Consider the following 25,115-nt stretch of genomic DNA (forward strand, 5'->3'; position numbering starts at 1 on the left):
CTGCGCGCTCCTGGGCGGGGGATGTTGTGATGGAGAAGCCGCGGTGGAGCCTGAGCCCCGCCGCCGCCGCCGCCGCAGCCTGAGGCCACCTTCCGCCACCTGGGCCTGGGGCCTCGCCGTGCAGGTAGGAGCTGCAGGGGTAACCCCAGCTGGCCGGATCTGGTCATCCATTTTAAGCCATCGGGATGGTAGAGGTGTGTGTGGGGGTGCAGCACCATCCCCGCAGTGCCCAGCACCCCCGCCCCCTCCACCTCGAGACCCGGCCAGGCCCAGGCCCCCTCCCTCCCTCCCAGTCCGTGCTTTCTCCCCCCCCCACCCCCGTCCCCCTGCCTCCTCCTCCTCGCGGGGTCCAACGCGGTCCGCCTAGTGGCCCCTGATCCTTAACCTCCAGTGCCCCCCACTCGGGGGGTGGCTTAGGGTGCAGATGTGTGGGGCGCGAGGCGAGGGGCGCGGGGCGAGTGGGGGAGGGGAGGGCGGGGTTGGACGCGGGCCACGAGATTCCAGCTGGAGGCCCGAGGCCTAGGATCTGTCAAGCCGCATTCTGTTGCCCTCTGCCACCGGAGGGGTGTGCCCTGGGGCCCGCTAGGTCCCCAGCTCGGTCTGGAGGCCTAGCTCGGTCGGGAGTTCTCCATAAGGAGCAGCTGGCTTTCCACCTCCACCTCGGAGGTTATTGGGAAATCTATGTTGAAGCATGTGTATCTCTTGCATTTTGCACACATCCCTCCCCCACCACCTCTCCTCCTCCCTCCACCCCAGTCCCAGATTTGGTTGTCTGCACTTCGCCTTGTCTACACTTCTTAACTCCCCATTCATTCTTAAAACCACTCTGCTCTGTCTTGATATCCACTGGAGCTCCGGATGTGCCAAGGTCATTGGGGACCTCTTCCTAAGGCAAACTCCAGGGACACTTTGCTGTGATCCCCTTTACCCATTAATAGTATCCCACTGGAGGGCCACCAGCTCATTCTCCTTGGATCATTTCCCTGATATCTCTCTCCTAGGCTTTGTCTACTCCCTCTCAGTTTCCTGTGTTCTCTCCTCCTCTCTGTATATACTGAAGAGGCTCTTGGTCCTATTTTCTCTCATTCTGCACTTTCTCCCTGGGTGTTTTTTTTTTTTTTTTAAATTCATTCCCAAGGTTTCAAGATTTCATATATATGCTGATGATTCCCAAATTTATATATCGGGCCCAGAAAGCTCTTCTTAAATCCAGACTCATGCATATATATAACTATCCTTTGAAATCCCTTTGGAGATCCAGCAGGCATTCCCAAACTGCAGCTCTGGCTGAATTATCTTCTCTGGTTCCTCTTCTACTCCACTTCCAATTATTCTTCCTTCAAATCTCAGAAATGACTGCTTTCCAGGTAGTTATGTAGGCCAGAGCTCTAGGAAACATTCCAGATTAACTGCTCATCCTCTCCTCTGTCCATTTAGTATCACCAAAAGCTGTGATATCCACTATCTAAATATTTATATCCACTGACATCAAACTAAATCTATACCATTCTCCCTTTTCTTCTTTGCCAGCAGTAATAGCACATCCTCTTGCTTATCTTTCCATAACTATTTTTAACACAGCACTGAGTGGTCATTTTAAATATTTACCTGATCATTTATTTATTCATTCAACAAATAGGATTTGAGCACGTGATATGTACAAGGTAGCACCGAGTTAGGTACCAAAGATGTGATCGATGGGCTAAATAGACTAGAGCTGGTAATCTCAGAGGGAAATCAAATAAGAATAACATGATGGTCCTGGCCCTAGTAGCTTAAACCTATATAATTCAAGTTACTCATGAGACTGAGATCTGAGGATTGAGAGTCAAAGCCAGCCTGGGAAAAAAAATCTGAGAGATTCTTATCTGCAATGAACCAGGAAGAAAAAAAAAAAAGCTGGAACTGGAAGCATGTTTGAAGAGTTAGAGTTCTAGCAGTGAGTCAAAAAGGGTGAAGCCCTGATTTCAAAACCCAGGCTCCCCTCTCTGTAAGTGATATTGTGACTCAAGTGGTAGAGTGCTAGACTTGAGCAAAAGAGGTTCAGGGACAGCACCCAGGCCCTAAGTTCAATCTCCATGACCTGCCTCCCTCTGCACACAAAATAAAACAAAACACAAACATTTGTAGTTGAGGCTAAAGCTGGGTGCTGGAGGGGCAGAGGCAAGCAGGGGCCAGGCTAGTAATGTAGTTTAAGGCATGCTGAGAATTTTGATCTTAAGGTCTTTGCCCTTCATGTAGATGTGGATGGTCATGGAGATGTAGGGTAGAAGACATTCAGATTTTTTTTTGTTTCCAGAAAACTGTCATCTGCAGATGGGTTGAATGTAAGAAGTGAGGGAGAAGGATGTATTGGGATGGTATTCCTCCTGCAAGTTTGTGCAAAAGGATGAGTAGTCATCATTCCATAATTCTAGAGCCTAAAAGAAGACCAGATAAGAGATGGACATAAGAAATTCAAGTGGACAAATTAGTTTGAGAGGCCTTTGAAATAGCAATGGCTAAGTAGAATGTTGAAGGTATTTATGAAGAGCACAAATGCAGGATCTGAAATGGAGTTGTACATTTGGAAGACAGCAGTGTGTAGATGATACACTGAAACTGTGGGCATGAATGAATGTCACTATTGGACATAGGATAAGAGAAAAGGGCATAAGCTATGAGAAACTCAGCCTGTGATGGCTGGTAGAGGCAGATGAAGCAACAAAGGAGTCTAAGAAGCCAACAAAGAGTTGTCAGAAGAAAACCACCACTGACTGGTTGCTGGTGGTGCACGCGTGTACTGGTAGCTACTCTAGAGACTGAGATCCAAGGATCATGATCCAAAGCCAGCCTGGGCAGGGAAGTCCAGGAGACTTGTATCTGCACTTAATTAGGAAAAAGCCAGAAGTGAGATTAAGAAAAAAGAAAAGAAAAGCCAAAGGATAGTACCGAGGCCTTGAGTTCAACCTCTGTCTAGCGCCAGCACCAAAACCAAAACAGATGCAAACAAACACCGCTACCCCTACCCCTGCCCCGAAAAGCAGAATAGGAATGTAGAGTGTGGAAGCTGTGTGTGAAAGCTGATGAAAAATTCAGGTGGTCAGATACTGCTGAGAACACAGAAATCCATTGGATGAAAGGACAACAGGACTATGTTGACCTGCAGAAGCTTTACTGAATTTTGCTAGGGATGGAAATTGGATTAGAAAGGTCCAAGGAGCTGGGTTCCAGTGGCCCAGGCCTGTAATTTCTCACTATTCAGAAGGCCAAGGTCTGAGAATCATGGTTTGAAGCCAGCCTAGTAAGAAAATTCATGAGACTCTTATCTCCAATTGGCCATCAAAAAGGTGAAAATGGAGCTGTGGCTCAAGAGGTAAAGCACTAACCCTGAACAGAAAAGCCTAAGGAACAGCTCCCAGACTGTGAGTTCAAGTTCTGGCACCAGTACACACACACACACACACACACACACACACACACACACACACACACACAACACACAAAGCACTGAGGAATAGGAAGCAAGGAAATGGCAACAGTGAATAGATAGATTCAGGGTTTACTTGTGAAAGGGAAAAAAGGTAGTAGAAAATCCTAGAAAGGGGATTGGGAATGTGGTTTAGTAATAGAGTGCTTGCCTAGCATGCACAAAGCTCTGGGTTCAATTCCTCAGCACTACATAAACAGAAAAAGCTGGAAGTGACACTGTGGCTCAAGGGGTAGGGTGCTAGTGTTGAGCAAAAGGAAACTCAGTGCTCAAGCCCTGAGTTTAAGCCCCAGGACCGGCAAAAAAAAAAAAATCTTAGAAAGGCATGACAGGATGGATCCAAATTATAGATTTAACATTTGGTTTTAGCAAGAAAAATGCTGTTGCATAGTTGTTGAATTTGTATGCTTGAAAATGAACCAATAGCTTCTTTTTCCTGGGTCAACTAGGACAGAAGACCATCTTTGAGAGGCCGGGGGAGCTGAAGCATTGGTTCAAGAGACTTAAGTAGTCTTCCTTCCTGGGTTAGAGGAAACTTTAGACTTGAGCATGCCTTGTTCTCCCAGCATAATAATGATCTGTGCAGTAAACATGGAATACAAGTAGGGATCAGGCACACTTCTACAGTGTTAGATTGCACTGTGTTGTTCTGCGACCCTCCCTCTAGAGTTCCTCCAGGGGAGGAGCCTTTTATTATTTGTCTCTCTCCCCAGTACCAACTACTGTGCTTGCTCTCTTATAGAGTATCTGGTTAGAAGACTCTTGACTTTGAGTAGGACTCAGCTTCTGTTTCCATTAGTCTGGTATGAGTTTCTTTAGGCTTAATGGCTCCTACTTTTAGTTTTTGGCCCCAGGATTTTGTTCAGCTTCCTGCCTTGAGCCAGAATTCATTTAATTGTTTTCATTCTTTGAGATGCTTCCAGAATGGAGTATGAAGCAAAAGAACAGGAGGGAGGGAGAGTGGGAGGGAGGGAGGGAAGGAGGGAGGGAGGGAGGGAGAGAGAGAGAGAGAGAGAGAGAGGGAGAGAGAGAGAGAGAGAGAGGAAGAAGAAGAAGAAGGAGGGAGGGAGGGAGAGAGAGAGATAGAGAGAGATTGGATTTTGTTTCTTCTTAAAGAAATCGAGTAGCTGATCACTCTTTTAATCTCAGAAAGTGAAGTGATGGAGGCCCTGTTGGCAGGCTTGATGCTCAGGTCTCAGCACTGACAACATTCCCCATCTCACCCCCAGTGCTTTTGTTCTACAAAGTCAACCTGGCTTTTTACTGTCCCAACATCACATAGCACTCACTCTTCTCAGAGCACCCTTCCTGACCTCTGAGAGACCTGGCTTTACCCAACACCTCCCAAAACTTATGGAGATGTAATTGTTGAATGATCTCTGAATCAGGGTATTGGTTGAAGCAGATCCTCTTCCTGTCTCTGTTTCTGGATCTCAGCTTCGTTTTTTGGGGCTCCCACCCCCTCTCAGGGCTCTTACATGGTTCTTGAGCGCCCTCCCAAAGACTGTCTCTGCCCATCCTCAACCCATGAGGCCACACAAGCTTTCTTTGGTATCTATTCCCAGCCAGTTAGAAGCTTCCCAAATCTAGTTCTCCCCTTCCCAATATCTACCCTTTCTATCCTTTTCCTACGATGACATCAATTCTCATCAACACACAGTATACTCTCCTTAGTACTGGACTGTGAAATTGAGTAAGATGTGGTCTCAGGTATTCTAATAGCAGTCCAGTCCCTACTGTGGGAAGGAAATAGGAAAGATTGCTTAGGAGCAGGGACTGCTGAGCCAAGTTTTGAAACATAAGAAGAGGTTCTCACAAGGGAAGAAGGATTCCAGACTGAGGGAACTGTGTAAATAAAGACCCAGGGCCTTGTTTGACATGTGTGACAGGTTCCAGAATCCTGGAACCTGAAATAAAAGGTGTTTATGTGGCTGAAATAAAAGGTGTGAAGAAGGCTGGAAGGGGAGGGATCACTGAGAGGTCACTGGGGTTGGCTGAGATAGTTCTCTGGGTATCTTGCTATTGAGCATAGCTGTTATTCCAAAGGCAGCATGGAGCCCTTTAATTTTATAAACTAGGAAATGACACAATCTGCTTTCCTTTTTTGGAAAATTACTGTGCTTCTGGGTGGAGGCAAAGCTGCCTTGGTTTTTTTTTTTTCCTTCTGTATTCCAGTGACCAAGAGCTTCCTTATTGCTGAGGTGAAGCCACCCTGAGCAGATTATGTGAGATAAATACACAGACAGAAACCTTTTAAAATTTTATTTTACAGATGTATGGCTAGCTTTGTGCTAGGATCTGAGGAACTACTACTGAGACACAGTGACATAATCAAGGTGTTTGCTAGGCTGGCTAGAGGAGATGCATCTTTATATCTCTTGGGCTCAGGAGAGGTGGAAGGATAAATTCATGCATGGATTTAATAAATATTTATTGAGTTTCTGCTCAGGGCCAGCACTATGTTCAGCACTAGGCCTACTACATTGAAACAAAAATAGAAGATGCTCTTTACTAGTGGCTCATGCCTGTAATCCTAGCTACTAGGAGGCAGAGATCTGAAGCTCATGGCTCAAAAGCAGCCCAGACAGAAAAATCCTTGAGGAATTTATCTTCAGGTAACTAACAAAAAGCTGGAAGTGAAGGTGTGACTCAAGCAGTAGAGTGCCAGCCTTGGGTGAAAAAGCTGAGGAATAGTACCCAGGCCCTGAGTGCAAGGCCTAGTACCAACATACACACACAAAAAAACAAAAAGTCAAAAATTCTCATTAATAGTGGAACTTAAATTAGAGGCCTGAGGAGACAATCACTAGATAAAGTAAATACTAAAATTGGTTTGTTAGATGGTAATAGGTACCAGGGAAAAGTAAGATTGCGGTGGAGGAGAGGGGGGGGGGGGCGCTGAGATTTTAAAATGAGTGCTTAGGGAAGGCTTTACTGAGGTGACATTTAGGCCTAAATGGCTGGAGGGGTCCAACTCTTGAGTGGATCCAGATATTATAAGGGCTGACATGGTGACTGACTGGTGGCTTAGATGAGATACTTTATAGGAATAGTCACCAAAACAGAGCTTCGGCTGGCTGAAGAAGCCATACATTGGAGCTGAAAGCTCTTCCTCTGGGCCATGCCTCAGAGGCCTAGCTTAACACTCTCTATCTATGCTCCTTTCCACATGGACCCTAGTCTATTGAGTGCCCTGATTTACAATGATACAAGCACAGGTTGGAGAGCTCACCGTGATGGGGCCTGGGGTGGTAGCATGGCAGGAGGAAAGGAGTAGTCCGTGTCCAGTGTCCAGAACTTGGCATGAACCAGCCCCATGCCAGCTGTGTCCCTGGCACAGTAAGCTTCTGGCTGGATGAGCTGTGGGGGGAGAGATGCACTGAGAGCCATTGTGCAGAGGCTCTGCTGGCAGTGCGACCCAGCAGTCACTGGCCCTGCTATCTGAGAAAGTTTTCAGGCTAGGGATTGTAGAGGGGGTGGGTTACAGATCTGGGCGTGGCTTATGACAGGGGCAGGGTGGGGGGAGAGGGGGGTGATGGTACAGGGGCAGAAGATGACCCCTGTCATTCTGGTGGGAAAGTAGCTCATGGGCCGTGGATCGTTGTGTGCTGGCCGGCCTAGTATGTGGAAATGAGGGATTTGCACAGGTCTGGGGTGGAAGCAGGGATGCTGTTGTCCAGTCCAGAGGCTCAACATGATCTCCTCTCCCCACCCCACAGGATCTGCCAAGGCCATGTCTCTCCCATCATCACTGAGCCAGTCGGCCATTAATGCCAACAGCCACGGAGGCCCTGCACTCAGCCTACCTTTGCCTCTGCACGCTGCCCACAACCAGCTGCTTAACGCCAAGCTGCAAGCCACAGCTGTGGGACCAAAGGACTTGCGCAGTGCCATGGGGGAGGGTGGTGGGCCTGAGCCAGGCCCTGCCAATGCCAAGTGGCTGAAGGAGGGCCAGAACCAGCTCCGGCGGGCTGCCACAGCCCACCGTGACCAGAACCGCAACGTGACCCTGACCCTGGCAGAAGAGGCCAATCAGGAGCCTGAAACAGCACCTCTGGGCCCCAAAGGCCTGATGCATCTATACTCAGAGCTAGAGCTCTCAGCCCATAACACGGCCAACAGAGGCCTTCGAGGATCTGGCCTCATCATCAGCACCCAAGAGCAGGGGTCAGACGAGGGAGTGGAGAAAGCAGCGGGAGAGGCCGAAGAGGATGATGAAGATGAGGAGGAGGAGGAGGAGGACTTGTCTTCTCCCCCAGGACTGCCTGAGCCCCTGGAAAATGTGCAAGTCCCCTCTGGGACCCAGGCCCTTACAGATGGCCCTCGGGAACACAGCAAGAGTGCCAGCCTCCTGTTTGGCATGCGAAACAGTGCAGCCAGTGATGAGGACTCAAGCTGGGCCACCTTATCCCAGGGCAGTCCTTCCTATGGCTCCCCAGAGGACACAGGTACCTGGTGGAATTGACATGGGGTATGGGAGATCATGAGGCAGGCAGTTAGGCTTCTTCATTCAGGGGCCAGGCGGGGTATAACTTTTCAGCTTGAATGGAGTTTGACAGATCTATCCTTCATCATGCCATGATGGATTGATCTATTATTCATTATGCATGCTGTCATAATTGATGTGTGGACTGGTTGGATTATCAAGCACGGATGAATTAACTGCCCCTCTGCTGAGCTTGATGGTATTTACTGCTCTTAAGAATGCTGTGAAGCGAGGCCCGGTGGCTCATGCCTGTAACCCTAGCTACTCAGGAGGCTGAGATCTGAGCATCAAGGTTCAAAGCCATCCTGGGCACAAAAGGACCTGAGACTCTTATCTCCAGTTAACCTCTAGGAAATGGAAAGTGGGGCTTGGTTCAGTAGCCTTTAGCTGAAGAGCTCAGGGCCAACGCCCAGGCCCAGGGGTAGAGCGATAGCCTTGAGTTGAAGAGCTCAGGGACAGTGCCCAGGCGAGTTCAAGCCCCATGACCTCCACACCGCCCCCACTCCCCAGAAAAAAAAAGAATACTGTGAAGTAGATATGGTTACTATGCTAGCATTTCAGATGACAAGGAAGAGGCCTAGAGAGGTGCTTTTTGAAGGTCATAGTGAGTATGGGATTCCCAAAAGGATTGAGATCTAAACCAGGTCTGAGTCCGGGCCTGATCTTTCAACCAGTATATACACTACCACCAACGTACATGGCTCAATGCACTGAGGGTACACTTGGAATGGCCTGCCCTACTTAACAGGCCAGGTGTGGAGGGAGCAGCCTGCACCTCCCACACAAGTCAGTGTGGACAGTTGGGGTGGGGTGTTGCACTTATGATTCACAGGACTTATGCAGAGTGCCACAATGGCCGCTGCCAGTATCCATTGTATTTGGAATAGGATTTTTGACTAGGAGTTGGGGAACCGTATGTTTCTGCAGGGGGAGCTGCTAGATATTATGAAAATCCATCATTAAATGTGTCCCATTTAAATAAGCCCAGTCTCCAGCTTTGTTGATGTTGCATAGAGAGAGAGAGACAGAGTTGAGGGACAGAGGGTAGAAGTAACATAGTAGTCCATAACCCATGGACTAGAGTGTAAGCCAAGATTCAGGGGTCTGGAGATGTAGGTCACTGGTAGAATGCTTGTGTAGCACACAAGTTCACTGGCTAACTAAATAAACAATTAACCAACTAATAAATAAATAGGGAAGGGTCACTTTCATACCTGATAGTAGACACAATCCCTACTTCTGGGCCTCTGTCTAGGTTATTACTTTTTTTTTTTTTTTTTTTTTTGCCAGTCCTGGGCCTTGAACTCAAGGCCTGAGCACTGTCCTTGGGCTTTTTTTCCTCAAGGCTACCACTCTGCCATGTGAGCCACAGCACCATTTCTGACTTTGTCCATGTATGTGGTATCAAGAAATCAAACTTTGGTCTTTGTGCATGCTAAGCACTCTACCACTTGGCCAAACTCCTGGCCCTATTATTACCTTTATCTGTAAATGTTTACATATGCATTTCTGAGGGAGAAAACAAACACTTTAAAAGAAATCACAATTTCATTTAATCTGCACAAAAACTGAGTGGCTACTTACGATTATCAACTATCTGGTTAATATTTATATTCTCCCCACTGGCTAATAATATTCCCTTGCCTTTTAAAAGACGGTAGAGTCTATGAATTGATATAGGCAAATGGTTGATCTCTTACAGTTTCTTTTGATCTATGAGTTTTCCATTTCTCCTTATCTATTTTAATTATCTTTAAGAAACCATGCTGTTTGTGCTGTTATGTTCTGGACTTTTCTGACTTTTTGGGTGGCATTTAGCTTCAGGGTTGAGCATTTTTCTGTGTTTTTCTGCAAGGAAGAAGTACCATTTCAACCAAAAGCAAAGTCTGTTTGCTTTTATTTTGTGATTTTTAGCAGCCCTCGATGGTCACTGCCTACATTTAAAAGGAACAGCCTCTATTTCACTCCAGCTGGTTTTTACAAGGTTGAGGTGGGAGAAAAACATAATTTCAGTGGAGCCAGTTCACGGGAAATTGAAAGTTAAATGTCGATGTGAAATGTTCTAAATCTGAATGCCTAACTGGTGTTTTCAAAAGCATCGTAGGGGCTACACAGAGTTTGATGTTTGCTTTAGTCTACAGGTAGCAGGTGGCTAGCTTGTAACCTAGGGGTCATGAGTCCCTGGCCAAATAAAGCCTTGGATGCTTAGTGAATCCTACAGAGCTAATTGGTGACTGATTTTCTGAGCTTCTACGGTGGGGTTGTAGACTGCTAAAGAGCTGGAAAGGGTGTGCTTGGCATGGGCAGTGATTTCAACCAGGCTGGGGAATTGGTGAGACCACTCTCAAGGGGCGAGTGATTTTAGCTCCAGGAAGGGGTTGAGTTATTTGCTAACTCTTTTGTCTCTAGGTTGCTCTGACCCTGAAAGCTATAGAAGAGATTTGAGTCCCTATAGGCCAAGGGTTAGGATTGAACAAAAATATTCTTCCTCCTCAACCCACTATCTTCGCAAAATAACTGAATGAATTAAGTGAATGGATGATGAATGACTAAATTTTATTACCTGAATTGGGTGCATATACACTGTGCCAGGCTTTGTCCTAAATGCTAGGATGTGTTCTTGAGTAAGAACATCTTGGCACTCATCATCTAAGAAGAGACAGAAATAGGCAGACAGCCTTAGCAGTATGATGAGCTGGTAGGTAGGGTAAGTGGAGGAGGGCACCTGCTTGTATATGCAATGGAGGGGAGGGAGGTGGGTCATTTTCTAGAAGTAGCCTTAACACTGATGTCTGAAGGAGGCGTGGGCAATCTATAGTTGAAGTTGGAGGGAGGAAGATGAGGCTAGGGAGAGGATGAAGGACATGTCCCAAGCAGAGAGAGCTAAGCAGAGTCGGGAGTGGTCAGATAGAAGGCTGAGAAGCAGACTGTCAGGGCACAAACAGCAATAAATCCTGAAGAGGAGTTGGGGTTTTATCCTGCAGGCCAAGAGAAAGCAGTTAGAAGTATTAAGCTGGAGAGTAGCATGATTAGGTTAGCAGCTCCTAAGACTCGGTTAAGCTGTAGTGTGCAACTCAGATTGGAGGAGATGAAACAAAAAAGGAAACCACTTAGAAGGTTATTGTAGCAACCCAGGTTAAAAAGAATGCTGGCAAAAATGCTGGAGTATAGTGGGACGGAGAGAAATAGAGAATATTAAATGAATCATGGATTTCTGAGCAAATGATAGACCTGGCATAGTCATTCAATTCTTGAGTGCATGTCTGTAGCAATCAGTGCAGCAGTGAAAGTGTACCTTCTAGACTAAATGCATGCATGTAGCAGCAAAGGTCCAGTGGGTTGTGCATGGAGGGAGACGTGCCAGGCTCCAGAAGGACATCCCAGATGGTCATGCGGGGAGAAGCTGCCCCTCCAGGACAGATCGGAAGGATGAAGCTCTCTAAAGCCAGAGAGCACAGGCTGAGAGGGATGGCAGGTGGAGTTGTGTATGTGACAGTGAACTGGAATCCCCTTCAGATTCCAGAAGTGTCATATCCTCCATGAAGCAGGCTTTGGATGGCGGGGACCCTAGCTTCTGGTGTTCTTGGAGGGTTTCTGCGGGAGAGTCCTGCAGGCAATGGGAGGGTGGAGGTGGGGGGTTGGAGGAAGATCAGGCACCAGCTGAGTCCTGGGCCTAACCTGGGGGTATGTGGGGGTTGGAGAGGCGGTGATAGTTGCCTTAGAATGTGGATGGATGAAAAGAGCCCCTTCTCACTGTGTCTGTGGCCTCACCCCACTTGCAAGCTGAGAATGGTAAGGCACCTTGGCCTGAATTACTCATACCAGGTGTGCAAACACCTTAGTGTAACCACACCTACTCCCAGCCCCTCTGTGCCTGGTTGCCCAGCAGCCTGGGTCTTGAGACTGCCTGTCCCTCAGTGCTTCCCTCTTGGACCAGTCAGGATTCCTGGTTTCCTTGGTAACGGGAAACACGTCAGCAGTCTGGGCGCTCCCAGCCGGTCCTGGTGCTGCGGTTGCCGAGGAGACGCTGCACCCTAGCTGGGCCTTGGCAGGTGAGGGGGGGAGGGGGGATACTGGGAAGCCTCAAGCCCTGCCTCAAGCTTGCTAGGTCCCGGGCCTTGGGGGACCACCGTTGGATTCAAACTGTGAGGCCAGATCTAGGCAGGGAAGGGATCCCTGAGGGCCTTGAAGCCACACCCAGTTGATGCTGAGAACTGTAGCTTATGTAGGGCCCCAGGTGGCTGGGATGTTCCCAGAAGGCTCAGCCTCTTCTTGTTTCCAAGACTGGGCTTAATGGTGGTATTGAGCTGACCGCTGGAGGGTGGGGTGGGGATTCGGCACGGGGGGGGGGGGGGGGAAGAAGGCCAGTCTAAGGAAAAAAAAGATGGGATCTCATGAGAAGCCCCCTTCCTCATCCATCTCCACCCCAAGGAGGTTCCCTCCTGTGGTGGTCCTGGCCCCTCCCTAGAGAGCTCCTGGCGGGGGAGGAGGATTTAGCCTGGCAGACGCTCTGCCCTGGTGAGAAGGGGGCGGGATGAGCTTTTCTCTGCAGCCCAGAACCAGGCTGTGAGCCCAGCTGGCTGGGCTGGAGGGGCTGTGACAGAGGGAGGGTAGAGGCAGGAGGGGCTGGGAATTAGCGCCATGTTTTCCCAGGACTTTTTCCTGGCCATCATCCTTCAGGATAACAGCCCAGGTGAGGGGTAGCATGGGCGTGGGCATGAGGTGGGACTGGCAGGAAGAGCAGAGGTGGGTGAAACCTAGGCTAGGTACAGGGATGGTGATGGAGCTCTGCTTGCAGAGGAGTGGTACTGTAGGTCCCACATGCATGATGTGCATATATGTGTATGAATGCTCGCTTGTATCTGTGTGTGATGGGGGTCAGAGCAAAAATGTCATGTCTGAACAGATGTGTCAGGGGTTGGTGTGTTTTTATGTCTGAATGTGTGTGCGCACTTGTGGGACAGTAACTGGTATAGACGGCTGTATGTATACACATCTCTGTTTGAGTGTCTGGCTGTGTTTGTACCTGATCCTCTGTGCACACCTGTATGTGATGTCTGCTGGCATTTCCTTGTGTGTTGCATAGTTGTGTTGATGGCTGCAGAGGACTGTGCTGTCTGCACATATATGTATGTGTGCAGGAGCTGGTGAGTGTGTACAACTTTGTCTATCCTGTGATATGGACGTGTATATTAGGTGAGAGAAAGTTAATTGGGGTCATTCCACCTCCATCTCTCCCTTCCTTCTTTTCCTTCCCTGCTGTCTTGGTTTTCCTCGTTTTTGCAGAACCCAGGAGGAAACCTGAGCCATATTACCTCCTGGTGGTCCTGCAGGAGCCATGCTGTGCAGAAAGCTTTCTCCTCCCTAACCTCTTTTTAACCATTAGGTCTCTGGGAGGGTGGGGTGGGGATGTTGGTGACAGGGGGATCCAAGGACTGTCTGTGGGGTAGACTGATCCTTACCAACCTTCCCACCTGACAGATTCCTTCTGGAACCCCAACGCCTTCGAGACGGATTCCGATCTGCCAGCTGGATGGATGAGGGTCCAGGACACCTCAGGGACCTACTACTGGCACATCCCAACAGGGACCACCCAGTGGGAGCCCCCTGGCCGGGCCTCCCTCTCACAGGGGAGTAGCCCCCAAGAAGAGTCCCAGGTGAGGCTTCCTGGCCTGTTGTTTCTTGCCTAGAGATAGAGGGGTATATGCTTTTAGATCAGGATGAGACACCCATTCCCTGTTCCTGTTCCTCCTCCAGCTTACCTGGACTGGCTTTGCACACAGAGAAGGCTTTGAGGACGGAGAGTTTTGGAAGGTGGGTGAAGGAACCTGCTTCATTCATCATGGGGGTAGCTGGAGAATGGGGTGTCTCCTTTTGGCCCTGATCCTTCAATCCCTTGTTTCTAGGATGAGCCCAGTGAGGAGGCCCCGATGGATTTGGGAGTGAAGGAATCTGAGGAGGGGACAGTGCCCTTTCCAGCTCAGAGTCTCAGGTGAGTCACCAGATAAAAGGATGAGGAGTGGGATGGCTCTCTAGGAAAGGGCCTGGGACAGATCCATACATAGGGTCACTACACAAATGTTCTCATCTGCTTCCAGTCCAGAACCATTGCCCCAAGAGGAGGAGAAGCTGCCCCCACGGAATGCCAACCCAGGGATCAAGGTTTGTTGAGGAATATCACCCATTCTGCCCTTTGTATGCAGGACGGTCCCTCAATGCTGCACTCTAGTGTGTGTGTGGCAGGGGGGAGTGGGGGGGGTGTCTCTAATCTGATCTCTATGAAGTTCCCAGGTCCCTGGTTCAGGTTCTTTCAGTTAGGACTCAGCATAGAGTCCAGTGTCTCTACTATTTAACTCTACCAGCCTGGGACTTCTTAGTGGCCCTGCCAAGCTTGGCTCAGGTGCTTCTCTCTCCCTTTCCTGTCTGGGGAGCTCGTGTCATAGTTTGAAATGCCTCTCACCTGCCATCCTCTGAGTTAGGGCTTCTCTGTGTCCTGTGCCTGAGGATACCTCCAGTGTACCAGCCAAGGTCCACGATCCACAACCCCCATCCCTCTTCTGTGTCTGGCAGTGTTTCGCCGTGCGCTCCCTCGGCTGGGTGGAGATGACTGAGGAGGAGCTGGCCCCGGGACGTAGCAGTGTGGCAGTCAACAATTGCATCCGCCAGCTTTCCTACCACAAAAACAACCTGCATGACCCCATGTCTGGGGGCTGGGGGGAGGTGAGGGCCTAAGCTGGTGTGGTGGGAGTAACTGAGGGAGTGGGCAGAGAACTGCAAAGCATGGGAGATCTGTCTTGCCCAAGAGAGGGCTGAGGGAGGGGGCATGGGCCCGCTCATGAGGCTGACTGTGGAGTGGGTGGATCCCACAGGCGGGGATCATGAAGGCTGGGTTGTTGCTTAAAGTTGAGGATGATAAGGCATCATGGAAAGATGAACTCTACTAGAGCAAGGTGGCTGGTTGGACATAAACACAGGGTTTCCTCACCTCCGTTTCCCTGGAGATAGCTAGCCTCTCCTGAGCTGCAGGTGGCAGAGATCAGCCACCTTTCCAGCTGAGGAATTGCTGAGTATCTGCTTCCTGGGCTTGCAGGGGAAGGACTTATTGCTGCAGCTGGAGGATGAGACACTAAAGCTGGTGGAGCCACAAAGCCAGGCACTGCTGCATGCCCAGCCCATCGTCAGCATCCGTGTGTGGGGCGTCGGGCGGGACAGTGGAAGGTGTGACCAGGGCCCAGGGTTCAAGGGCTGGGGGAGCAGGGGGAATTATGCAGCAGTCAGAATATTCTTCCCTAACTCTGTTCCTTGCCTCTCTTGTGCTGCCGGACCCAGAGAGAGGTACTATGACTATCTGCCTTAACTGTGCCCCCCTCAAATCCTGGACCTGATACCTCAAAGCACCCCAGCTCTTTTACCTCCTCTGCCCTATACCATCCCACCTGCTGTGCTGGACTGTTTCCCCCTCCCCTACCCCCACCCATCATCTCTGCATGCTTGCCTGTCTACCCTCCCTCCAGAAGGCACACCTACAGGACGCCGCCAGAGGGCAGAAGCCTTGGAGATGCTGCACTGGCAGGGATGATATGAGTGGGGTGCTGGAAAGGCTTAGCCCTTGATGGTTCCAAGAGACACTGAGGTGACCCTCCCCCAACAGGGACTTTGCCTACGTAGCTCGAGATAAGCTGACCCAGATGCTCAAGTGCCACGTGTTTCGCTGTGAGGCACCTGCCAAGAACATCGCCACCAGCCTGCATGAGATCTGCTCTAAGGCACGGCCCCCTCCACTCCCTGGACTAGCTGCCACATTTGCTTTACCGGGGTGTGGGTAGGGTCGCTGATCAGGAGAGGGAGGGTTCCAGGGTGATGAAGTTCTAAATGGAATCCCCACCCCCCACTCCACTCCTCCCCTCCTTTCCTTCCTTCTTCAGATCATGGCTGAAAGGCGCAATGCACGCTGCTTGGTCAATGGACTGTCCCTCGACCACTCTAAACTTGTGGATGTCCCTTTCCAAGGTCAGTGTTACAATCACATTAGGTCTAGCTTAGCCCTGTTGACTAACATAGGTCATTCAAAAGCCAACCCAATAGAAAAATGACCACAGCAAGGCTGTGAGGTTGGCTTAGTGGTAGAGTGCTTGCCTAGCATGCAGAAAGACCCAGGTTTGATTCCTCTGTATCACATACATAGAAAAAAACCAGAAATGGTGCTGTGGCTCAAATGGTAGAGCTTTAGCCTTGAGAAAGCCCAAGGACAGTGCTCATGGCCCAGGACTGGCAAAAAAACAAAACAACAACAAAAACACCCCCAAAACTACAGGGAGAATAGATAGTTGGGATCCTTGAAGTGGAAGGACCTTGATTAAAGGGAGGCAGTGGAGGGAGTGGGAGCATAGGGGACCCTAAGCCAGGCATATGTCCAACTCGTGCCCTGGTGTTGGCTATTAGAAGTCAGCAAGTTATCTGTCACCACAGCTGACCCTCCTCTTCTTCCCACAGTGGAATTCCCTGCCCCTAAGAATGAACTGGTGCAGAAATTCCAAGTCTACTACCTGGGGAACGTGCCTGTTGCTAAACCTGTTGGTATGTGTGTCTTCTCTTGGGGGCTTTTTTTTTTTTAATGGGTCATGGAACTTGAATTCAGCCTGGGCACTGTCCCTGAGCTCTTCAGCTCAAGGCTACCATCCTACCCTTGAACCAAGCTCCACTTCCCATTTTCTAGAGGTTAATTGGAAATAAGAGTCTCAGGTCCTTTTGTGCCTGGGCTGTCTTTGAACCTTGAGCCTCAGATCTCAGCCTCCTGAGTAGCTAGGATCACAGCCATGAGCCATTGTGCCCAGCAGGGCCACCATCTTTATCCTAGGGCTCTGCTCCCAGTTTTTGCCTTCCAGTTTCTTCTAGTGGATCATGCTCATGTTTAATTTCTTCTTGCCTGCCCCACCCCCTCCCCTGCAAATGTACCTCATCTTTATGTATCTCAGTCCCAGCTATGCTCTGAGCCCTTCCTCTAGCTGCAGTGAGCTTGCCTTCACTAGCATTTGTCACATGACTGGAGCCAGACATGGAGCCCTGCCCCTTTGCACCTGCTCTGCTGGTGGAAGAGGAAGATGAGCCTATACATCTATCCCATGGAAAAACTTTGGTGTTTATGGGAGACAGGTGTTAGGTGGCTGGAAATACAAGGCAGTAGCCTAGATCTGGGTTCATTATAATAGATCCTTGGTGTCCATGGGTGGAGGGCTTCAAGGAGACCATGGCTGAGAGAAAACTCAGGATGAATACAGTTCAATATTCTAATGATAGACTGACTCAGAGCTTCTCTTCATCAGCTGAGCAGAGTAATATGCATGAGGATTTTTTTCTTTTGGCTGCGTTTGGTCAAAACTGCATGGAGCTGGGTGCCAGTGGTTCATACATATAATCCTAGCTGCTCAAGAAGCTGAGCTCTCAGGACTGAAGTTCAAAGCCAGCTCGAGCAGGAAAGTCCATGAGACTCATCTCCAGTAAACCACTCAAAGGCTGGAAGTGGAGCTTCATGTAGTTCAAATGGTAGAGTGTGCTAGCCGTGAGTGGAAAAACCAAAGGGACAATGCCCAGGCCCTGCATTCAAATAATAACAAAAATAACAACAGCAACAACACAAAACCCTGCATGTAATAAATCCACAAAGGTGTGAGTGTTGGTGATGACTCACACATGTAATATTAGCTACTCAGAAAGCTGAGATCTGGAAGATCACAGTTCAAAGTCAGCCAAGGCAGAAAAGTTTGGGAAACTTCATGTTTAATTAAGTAACAGAATACTAGACTAGAGGTGTGGCTCAAGTGGTAGGGTGCTAGCTATGAGCAGGAAAGCTAGACAGTGAGGCCTTGAATTCAGGCCCCCATGCCAGCACACACACACACACACACACACACACACACACACACATATACACACTGCAGGTTTACTACATTATAGTACCAATTATAAACTCTAAGGGTCCAGGGAAGAAAGCATAATATGCTTTACAATTGTAAAGTAGTTATTTACATAATTTTTCTTCAGTGTTAGGGATTATATACCACCTCATGTATGCTTAGCACGTGCTTTACCACTGAGCTGCACTCAAAGCCCTCATTTAATTATTTATAATGCTATGAAATTGTAATTATGAATAGTTTTCAAATTATTTTTCACTTTATTTTTTTGTGCTTAAACTCCTATCCTGGATACTGTCCCTGAACTTTTTCACTCAAGATTAGCATTCTGTCACTTGAGCCATAGCTCTGCTTCCAGATTCTTGTGGTTAATTGGAAATAAGAGTCTCATAGACTTTCTTGCCTGAGCTGGCTTCAAACCATGATCCTCAGATGTCAGCCTCCTGAGTAGCTAGAATCACAGGCGTAATCATCTGGTGATGCCTACTTATAAGTAAAGAACTGAGGTAGCAAGTGTGCTTTTTTGGTACTTTGAAGCCTACAATGTGTCAGGCACTGGGAGAACAATGGCCATAAACTTGCTTTCATGGAGTTCACAGTAGAAGAATTAGGAATGAAATAATCACACAAATAAATATGTAATAATAAATTGAGTCGGGCCGGGAGTTTGGCCTAGTGGTTAAAGTGCTTGCCTAGCATGCATGAAGACCCGGGTTCGATTCCTCGGCACCACATACATAGAAAAAAGCCAGAAGTGGTGCTGAGGCTCAAGTGGTAGAGCTCTAGCCTTGAGAAAGTCCAAAGACAGTGCTCAGGCCCTGAGCTCAAGCCCAGGACTGGTAAAAAAAAAATAATAATAAATTGAGTCATGCAAGGTGAAAAAGTAGCAAGGTGTAACAAGAATTTCACACAAACGTCTTCCTTGTGAAAGTGACATTTGAACTGACATAAAGACTATAATTAGAAGCAAATGTCGTAAAGTGGGTTGGAGGTAGTGATATGACAGGGATAGATTGTTCTAGATGGGAGGGAGAAGTGTGTGAGAGAGTCCAAAGTTGGAGGCACTTTGGTATTTGGGAAGCACTGAGAGATAGCTAGCAGGTGGAGGCTGGACAGGTTTCAGAATATGAGGGACTCATACATAGTGAATGATTTGGTCTTCATGCTAAGAGACACAAGAAGTCATTTTTGTTAGTCAGCTTTTTGTTTTACTATCAGAACAGTTGAGATGATCCATTTATGAAGAGAAAAGATTTATTTTGGCTCATGGTGTCAGAGGGTCAAGTCCGTGATCTGTTGACTCCATTGTTTTTAGATCTCTGGTGAAGCAGCACACCACAGGAGAGCATATGCTAAAACCACTTTCCTTTTGGCCAGGAAGCAAAGAGAAGAGGTCAGATTCTTTCAGCTGCTCATTCCAAATGACCTTAAGACATCCTGCTAGGCTCACCTCTTTTGGTGGTACTGGTGTTTGCTAGAATCTTGTCACCTGCCTGGTCACCTACCTGGGCACAACTCATCTATATTAGGCTTCTCTATAGCTAGCGTAACAGGTATCTGCCACCATGGTCAGTTCTTCATTAAAAGGGATCTCGCAAACTTTTTTCTGCTTGGATTGGCCTTGTCTTGCACCATGATCACAATAATCTTAGCCACTAGATAAGCAATTGGTGCTTGGCTAGCCACCACCTCTCATGGGCTAGGAACTGAGCCTTTAACACATGGACCCTTGGGAGATACTTATGCAAACCATGGAACCATTGAAAAGCTTTTAAGAAGTGCATTTGCGTTGAGTGCTCACACCATAATCTTCGCTACTCAGGAGACTGAGATCTGAGAATTGTGGTTTGAAGCCTGTCTAAATAAGAAAGTCTATGGGACTCTTTTTAGCAATTAATCAGCAAAAAGTTGGAAACAGAGGTGTGGCTCAAATGGTAATTACCAACCTTGAGTGAAAAAGCTAAGGGACAATGCCCAGGCCCTGAGTTACAGCCTCAGTACTGGTACCAAAAATATGGTGGCTACATCATGAAAAAAGATGTTGAGCAAGTGGAGGTGAATCTAGGAAGTATCTTGGAATAGTCATTATCAGTCATGAGAGTATCCAGGGTAACCATGGAGATGAAGAGGAGTATATAGGCTCAAGAAGTAACTTAGACATATAAAATCAACAGGCTTGATGACCAACTGATTGGAAGGTAAGAGGCACAGGTGTTCACATGACAGCTCGGCTCCTGGATATGGATCTCATGGCATAGTCAGTCCATTCTCTGAAGGCTGCAGAATCTCAGAGAGGCAGTTTTGTTGGGAGTTCCATGTTAGACATGCTGATCAAGTTGACCTACAGGTCTAGATCATTGAGGAAAGGTCTGGCTTAGGTGGAGGTTTGGGTATCCTTAGGTTGTAGAGACAGTCAAAGTTATAAGGAGATTGACCCCAGAAGGTGAGATTCTAAAATGAGAAGGAAAGGAATGCTCAGCTGAGCCTTGAGGTCTTCCATGTTTAATAGATGGGTGGAGAAGGAGGATGCTTCTCAGAACAATGAGAGCAGGAAAGATGTGGGAGGAAGAAAAGAAACACCTTCAAGGAATAATCAGGTGTCATGTCAAAAGAGGAGAAGTACTCAACAATGTCTAGTGAATGAATACATGAATTAATGCATGAGACTCACCAGAAAATGGTAATCCTAGGATTTAAAATCTGGTTGTCTTCTTTTCTTAAAATCATAGTGATTTTTTAAAAAATCACTCAGGGGGCTTGAACTTAGGGCCTAGGCACTGTCCCTTGAGCTCTTTTGCTCAAGGCTAGCACTCTTGCACTTTGAGCCATGGTGCCACTTCTGGTTTTCTGGTGGTTCGCTGGACATAAGAGTCCCATGGACTTTCCTGCCTGATCTGGATTCGATATTCTCAGATATCAGCCTCCAGAATAGCTACAATTATTGGTGTGAGCCACCAGCCCAGCAATCATGATGATTTTTGTGACGAAAACCTTACAAAGAGGCTAGTGCCTGTGGCACCAGTTACTCAGGAGGCCGAGATCTGAGAACTGCCATTCAAATCCAAGAGACTCATATCTAAGTTAGCAGCAAGAGACCAGAAGTGGAGTTATGGCTCAAGTGGTAGAATGTCAGCCTTAAGCCAAAAAACTAAGCAAGGACAAAGCCCTAAGTTCAAGCCCCCCCCCCACTGGTACATATATGCAAAAATATTTATCCATTCAGCAAATGATAATATTGAGTACTTGATTTGTGCCAGACACCATTGTTGGTCTTAACATACATTAAGAACAGAACTAACAACAACTCCTGTCTTCAAGAAATGTATGTTCTGGTAGAGAGAGATGGACAAGATGAGTAAATTATGCTAGAAAATAACAAGCTATATAAAAAAGAATACACAGAGGATTAGGAGATTGTGAGTATGGAGCTAGTGGTGAGTATATACATTTTACTCCATATTTTTTCATTGCCTTTCAGTCCTCTCCAGACTCTTAGACCAGGTTCACCCCAAGGTTATTTGCATATTCATTTTGAGTTTGCTGTTTCTTCTACCCCAATGAACTCTGATATCCTTAGCCCAAATGGCTTGCGTTTGAGGCTCATCTACTCCTGCCTATCTTATCATCTAGCTGTGGATTCTTATGTTGCTTGGTTTTACCAGTTTGGTTTGTTTGCCTGTATTGCCTTGAGGGTGGTTTACTCATATATCTGGAATTCCTCCAGCATTTAAGTTGTGTAGAAGGAATAAAGACATATAGATGAATGAAATGTGGTTTGTGTCCTTGAGATGGACAAAACGGCTTTCAGATGTTATAAAACACTGTGCTAGGAGTTGTTACAGACAACCCTTCCTGCCTGGGAGAATGCTTCCCAGCTGGGATCTAAAGGATGAGATTCAGACAGGCAGGCAAGTGGCTCAGGGCATTCAGGACACAGGCCTCTCCTTTAGTAACAGGAGTGCTGAGGAGGTGGACTCTTGCTTTGTATTTCCCATCTGCCTTGCAGTACATTTGCCAAGATTAGATGTTAAGTGCTACATATATCATTTGAAGTTCAGGCAGCAGTAAAATGATGTGGCTTAATACCTCAGCCGGTCCAGTTTTTTGAAGATTTACATGCCTGGGAGAGTATTTTAGCCTTCATCTAGCTAGAGGTAAGATGAGCAAGACCAGGGTATCCAGAGACTTTCAAGGGAAACATTTCTCTTCTACTTTGTCTTGTCTACACAAAGAGGCCACAGAGTCCACTTCTGGGAGCCCAGAAGGTCTGGGAATGCATCACAGGAGAATATACCTTTTGTGCAGACACTGAACCAAGACACAGCATTCACACAGCCAGCTCAGCTGTACAGCAGGACTAGAACTTACATGTCTGCCAGGCTGCATGCTGTGTTGGTTCTCTACAGTTAAGAGAGAGTGGAACATCTGAATGGAATGTTTAAAAGTCATTTGAGGTGATGGAGACTATAATGTTTTAAGGGAAAGGTTATTTATCTAACACTATTTACAGCATAGATTAAAACAAACAAAACAGAATGTAGTTCAACTGGTAGAGTGCTAGCTTTGAGCCAAAGAAGCTCAGGGGCTCAAGGATAGTTCCCAGGCTATGAATTCAAGCCCCAGGACTGCCCCCCCCCCAACAAAAATAGGATAAGACCTTGATAGAAGCATGGTCCTGAGATAAGGCTTTGTTCCTGTAGCTGTAGTTCAATGTACTGCAGCTGCCTGTGAACTTGAAATGTTCCTGCTTTAGTCTCCTGTGTGTTGGGGTTACAGGTATGCACCACAATGCCCAGTGTATTACAGATTTTTTTAAAAAGTAAGATAAGATTTTTCTTTTTCTTTCTTTTTTGCTAGTCCTAGGGCTTGAACTTAGGGCCTGGGTACTTCCTTGGGCTTTTCAAGGCTAGCGTTCTACCACTTGAGTCACAGCACCACTTGTGGCATTTTCTGTGTATGTGGTACCGAGGAATTGAACCCAGGGATTTGTGCATGCACTTTATCACTAGTCCTGGTCCCTAAGATAAGATTTGTGTGTGGGTGGGGTGTCATGGAGCTTGAACTTTGGGCCTGCTTTGTAGTGCCCAGCCTGGCTTTGAACCTCGGTCCTCAGATCTCAGCCTTCTTGAGTAGCTAGGATTATAGGCGTGAGCCACCACTCCAGCTCTAAGAGACTCATCTCCAATTAACTACCTCAGTTGGCAAAAGTGGAGCTTAAGTGGTAGAATGCTACCTCTTGAGAAAAAAAAGGAAAAGCTCAGGGACAGCTCTCAGGCCTTGAGTTCAAACCCCAGGACTAGCATATGTGTATGCAGACACACACACACACACACACACACACACACACACACACACACACACACCACACACACAGAGTTGTTTACGCAGATACACACACAGTTGTTTTGTTGGCAAAAAAGAGACAGTCTATTCTAATGAATTATCTCAGTGTCACACAGTAAAACAAAACAAAACAAAATCTCTTTAATGAGTATCTTTTTATTTGGGGGAAAAAAAAGGAGTCTTGGGATGGCCTAGCTGATATGGGACTGTGTGTGTGACTCAGTGTAGTGTGTGAATGTAGATGAGCACACACAGCTGGTCAGAATTTTCCAGAGGAGGAAGGAGAAAAAGACAGAGGCAGTGAAAGAAAGAAAGAAACTGAGGGTAGGTTTCAAGGTAGGAAAAAAAAATCACCATGTACAGAAATGGGGAAGAATATTAAACCATAATAAAAATTTTAAGAAAAAAAAAAAGAAAAAAACCAGCCCAGGAGAATGTAAAGTCACTGAAGAGCACCAGGAAAGGATACTTGGTAGGGCTGCAGGCTGGTGGAGTGGGGATGGAATGAGCTGGGGCCACAGATTTGACTTGGAAATGTTGACAGGTCTAAGGGAGAGCTGGGGTATCTTTCCCTACTCTTATGGTACCATGGGCCTGTTCATCTCTTCCAGGGGTAGATGTGATTAATGGCGCCCTAGAGTCAGTCCTGTCCTCCAGTAGCCGTGAACAGTGGACCCCAAGTCATGTCAGTGTGGCTCCTGCTACCCTCACCATCTTGCACCAACAGGTAAAGAGCCAGGGGAGGAGAAGGCATGGGAGGGAAACCTACATGAGGGCAATGTCCCTTGTTTTTTTGTTTTTTCTTCTTCTGTCAGTCATGGAGCTTGAACTCGGGGCCTAGGTACTATCCCTGAGCTTTTTTGCTCAAGGCTAGCACCACTCAAGGCTCCACCACTTTGAGCCAGAACTCCATTCTGGTTTCCTGGTGGTTAATTGGAGATAAGATTGTCACAGAGACTTTCCTGTCCAGGCTGACTTGAAACCATGATCCTCATATCTCAGCCTCCTGAGTAGCTAGGATTACAGGCAGGTGCCACCAGCGCCCAAAGGATGTCCTTTCTTAACTGAGTTACTTCCCTCCAGACAGAGGCAGTGCTAGGGGAGTGTCGGGTGCGGTTCCTCTCCTTTCTGGCTGTGGGCAGAGATGTCCACACATTTGCATTCATTATGGCTGCCGGACCAGCCTCCTTCTGCTGCCACATGTTCTGGTGCGAGCCCAACGCTGCCAGCCTTTCGGAGGCTGTGCAGGCCGCGTGCATGGTAAGCAAGTAGGGTACGGGGTGGTGCTGTGACCTCTCATGAGACCAGCTGGAGAGTGACTGCCCCCTCTTGCCTCCGAGCAGCTCCGCTACCAGAAGTGTCTGGATGCCCGCTCCCAGACTTCCACCTCCTGTCTCCCAGCTCCCCCTGCAGAGTCTGTTGCCAGGCGTGTAGGGTGGACTGTCCGCAGAGGTGTTCAGTCGCTGTGGGGCTCCATCAAACCCAAACGTCTGGGAGCCCAGACTCCATGAAGAAGCCTCCTTCCTCCCTCCACCTGCTTGTGTTGGGGCCCCAGGGAACTCAAAAGGTTTGGGGGCAGGAAGGGGCTCTGGATGCCATTACTGGGCCTCAGGTACCCCAAAGCTGCCCTTCCTCAGTAACTAGGGTTCCCTGCCTAGGGGCTGGGAAGTGATAACACTGGATTAATGCTGAGAGCAGCAGGAAGCTAGGCCAGCCCCGGGCTCTCCACCCCCTCCCCTCCCAGTGTTTGAGGTGGAGCAGGAGGAACTGGCCAGGCCCCATCCTCATAAGGCCCAGCAGGGAGAGAAGGAGGAGACGATTGGTCTAGGCATGGGTCCCCTCTCCCCTGCTCTATGGGCACCTCTGCTGTACTGATAACACTAATAAAGTCTGTCTGCGCCGC

The 25,115-nt window shown here is 48.0% G+C and overlaps 1 protein-coding gene across 3 annotated transcripts; it reads left to right on the forward strand.

Moving 5' to 3' along the window:
• Apbb1 (amyloid beta precursor protein binding family B member 1) lies at nt 1-25,115 on the forward strand. Of its 3 annotated transcripts, XM_090348275.1 has the most exons (14): nt 1-124; nt 7,189-7,917; nt 13,437-13,612; nt 13,713-13,769; nt 13,862-13,947; nt 14,054-14,117; nt 14,526-14,675; nt 15,046-15,173; nt 15,607-15,721; nt 15,881-15,965; nt 16,449-16,532; nt 23,824-23,939; nt 24,296-24,472; nt 24,556-25,115. In XM_090348275.1, exons 2-14 carry the CDS (start codon nt 7,203-7,205, stop codon nt 24,721-24,723), a joined length of 2,121 nt encoding a protein of 706 aa, XP_090204401.1. In that variant the 5' UTR covers nt 1-124; nt 7,189-7,202; the 3' UTR covers nt 24,724-25,115. The 3 variants fall into 3 exon arrangements, with proteins under 3 accessions (XP_090204401.1, XP_090204403.1, XP_090204402.1); XM_090348277.1 differs by lacking the exons at nt 1-124; nt 7,189-7,917 and adding an exon at nt 11,935-12,007; XM_090348276.1 differs by lacking the exons at nt 1-124; nt 7,189-7,917 and adding an exon at nt 12,547-12,648.

The sequence above is a fragment of the Megascapheus bottae genome, chromosome 16, assembly GCF_031878675.1.
Source record: "Megascapheus bottae isolate mThoBot1 chromosome 16, mThoBot2.hap1, whole genome shotgun sequence".
Lineage (NCBI taxonomy): Eukaryota > Metazoa > Chordata > Mammalia > Rodentia > Geomyidae > Megascapheus > Megascapheus bottae.

Excerpts from the sequence above, each read along its gene's own strand:
- Apbb1 (XM_090348275.1), top strand. The coding sequence starts at position 7,203 with ATGTCTCTCCCATCATCACTGAGCCAGTCGGCCATTAATGCCAACAGC. Across the intron at positions 14,118-14,525 it reads ATGCCAACCCAGGGATCAAG|TGTTTCGCCGTGCGCTCCCT; the intron begins GTTTGTTGAGGA and ends TGTGTCTGGCAG. Across the intron at positions 15,174-15,606 it reads GTCGGGCGGGACAGTGGAAG|GGACTTTGCCTACGTAGCTC; the intron begins GTGTGACCAGGG and ends CTCCCCCAACAG.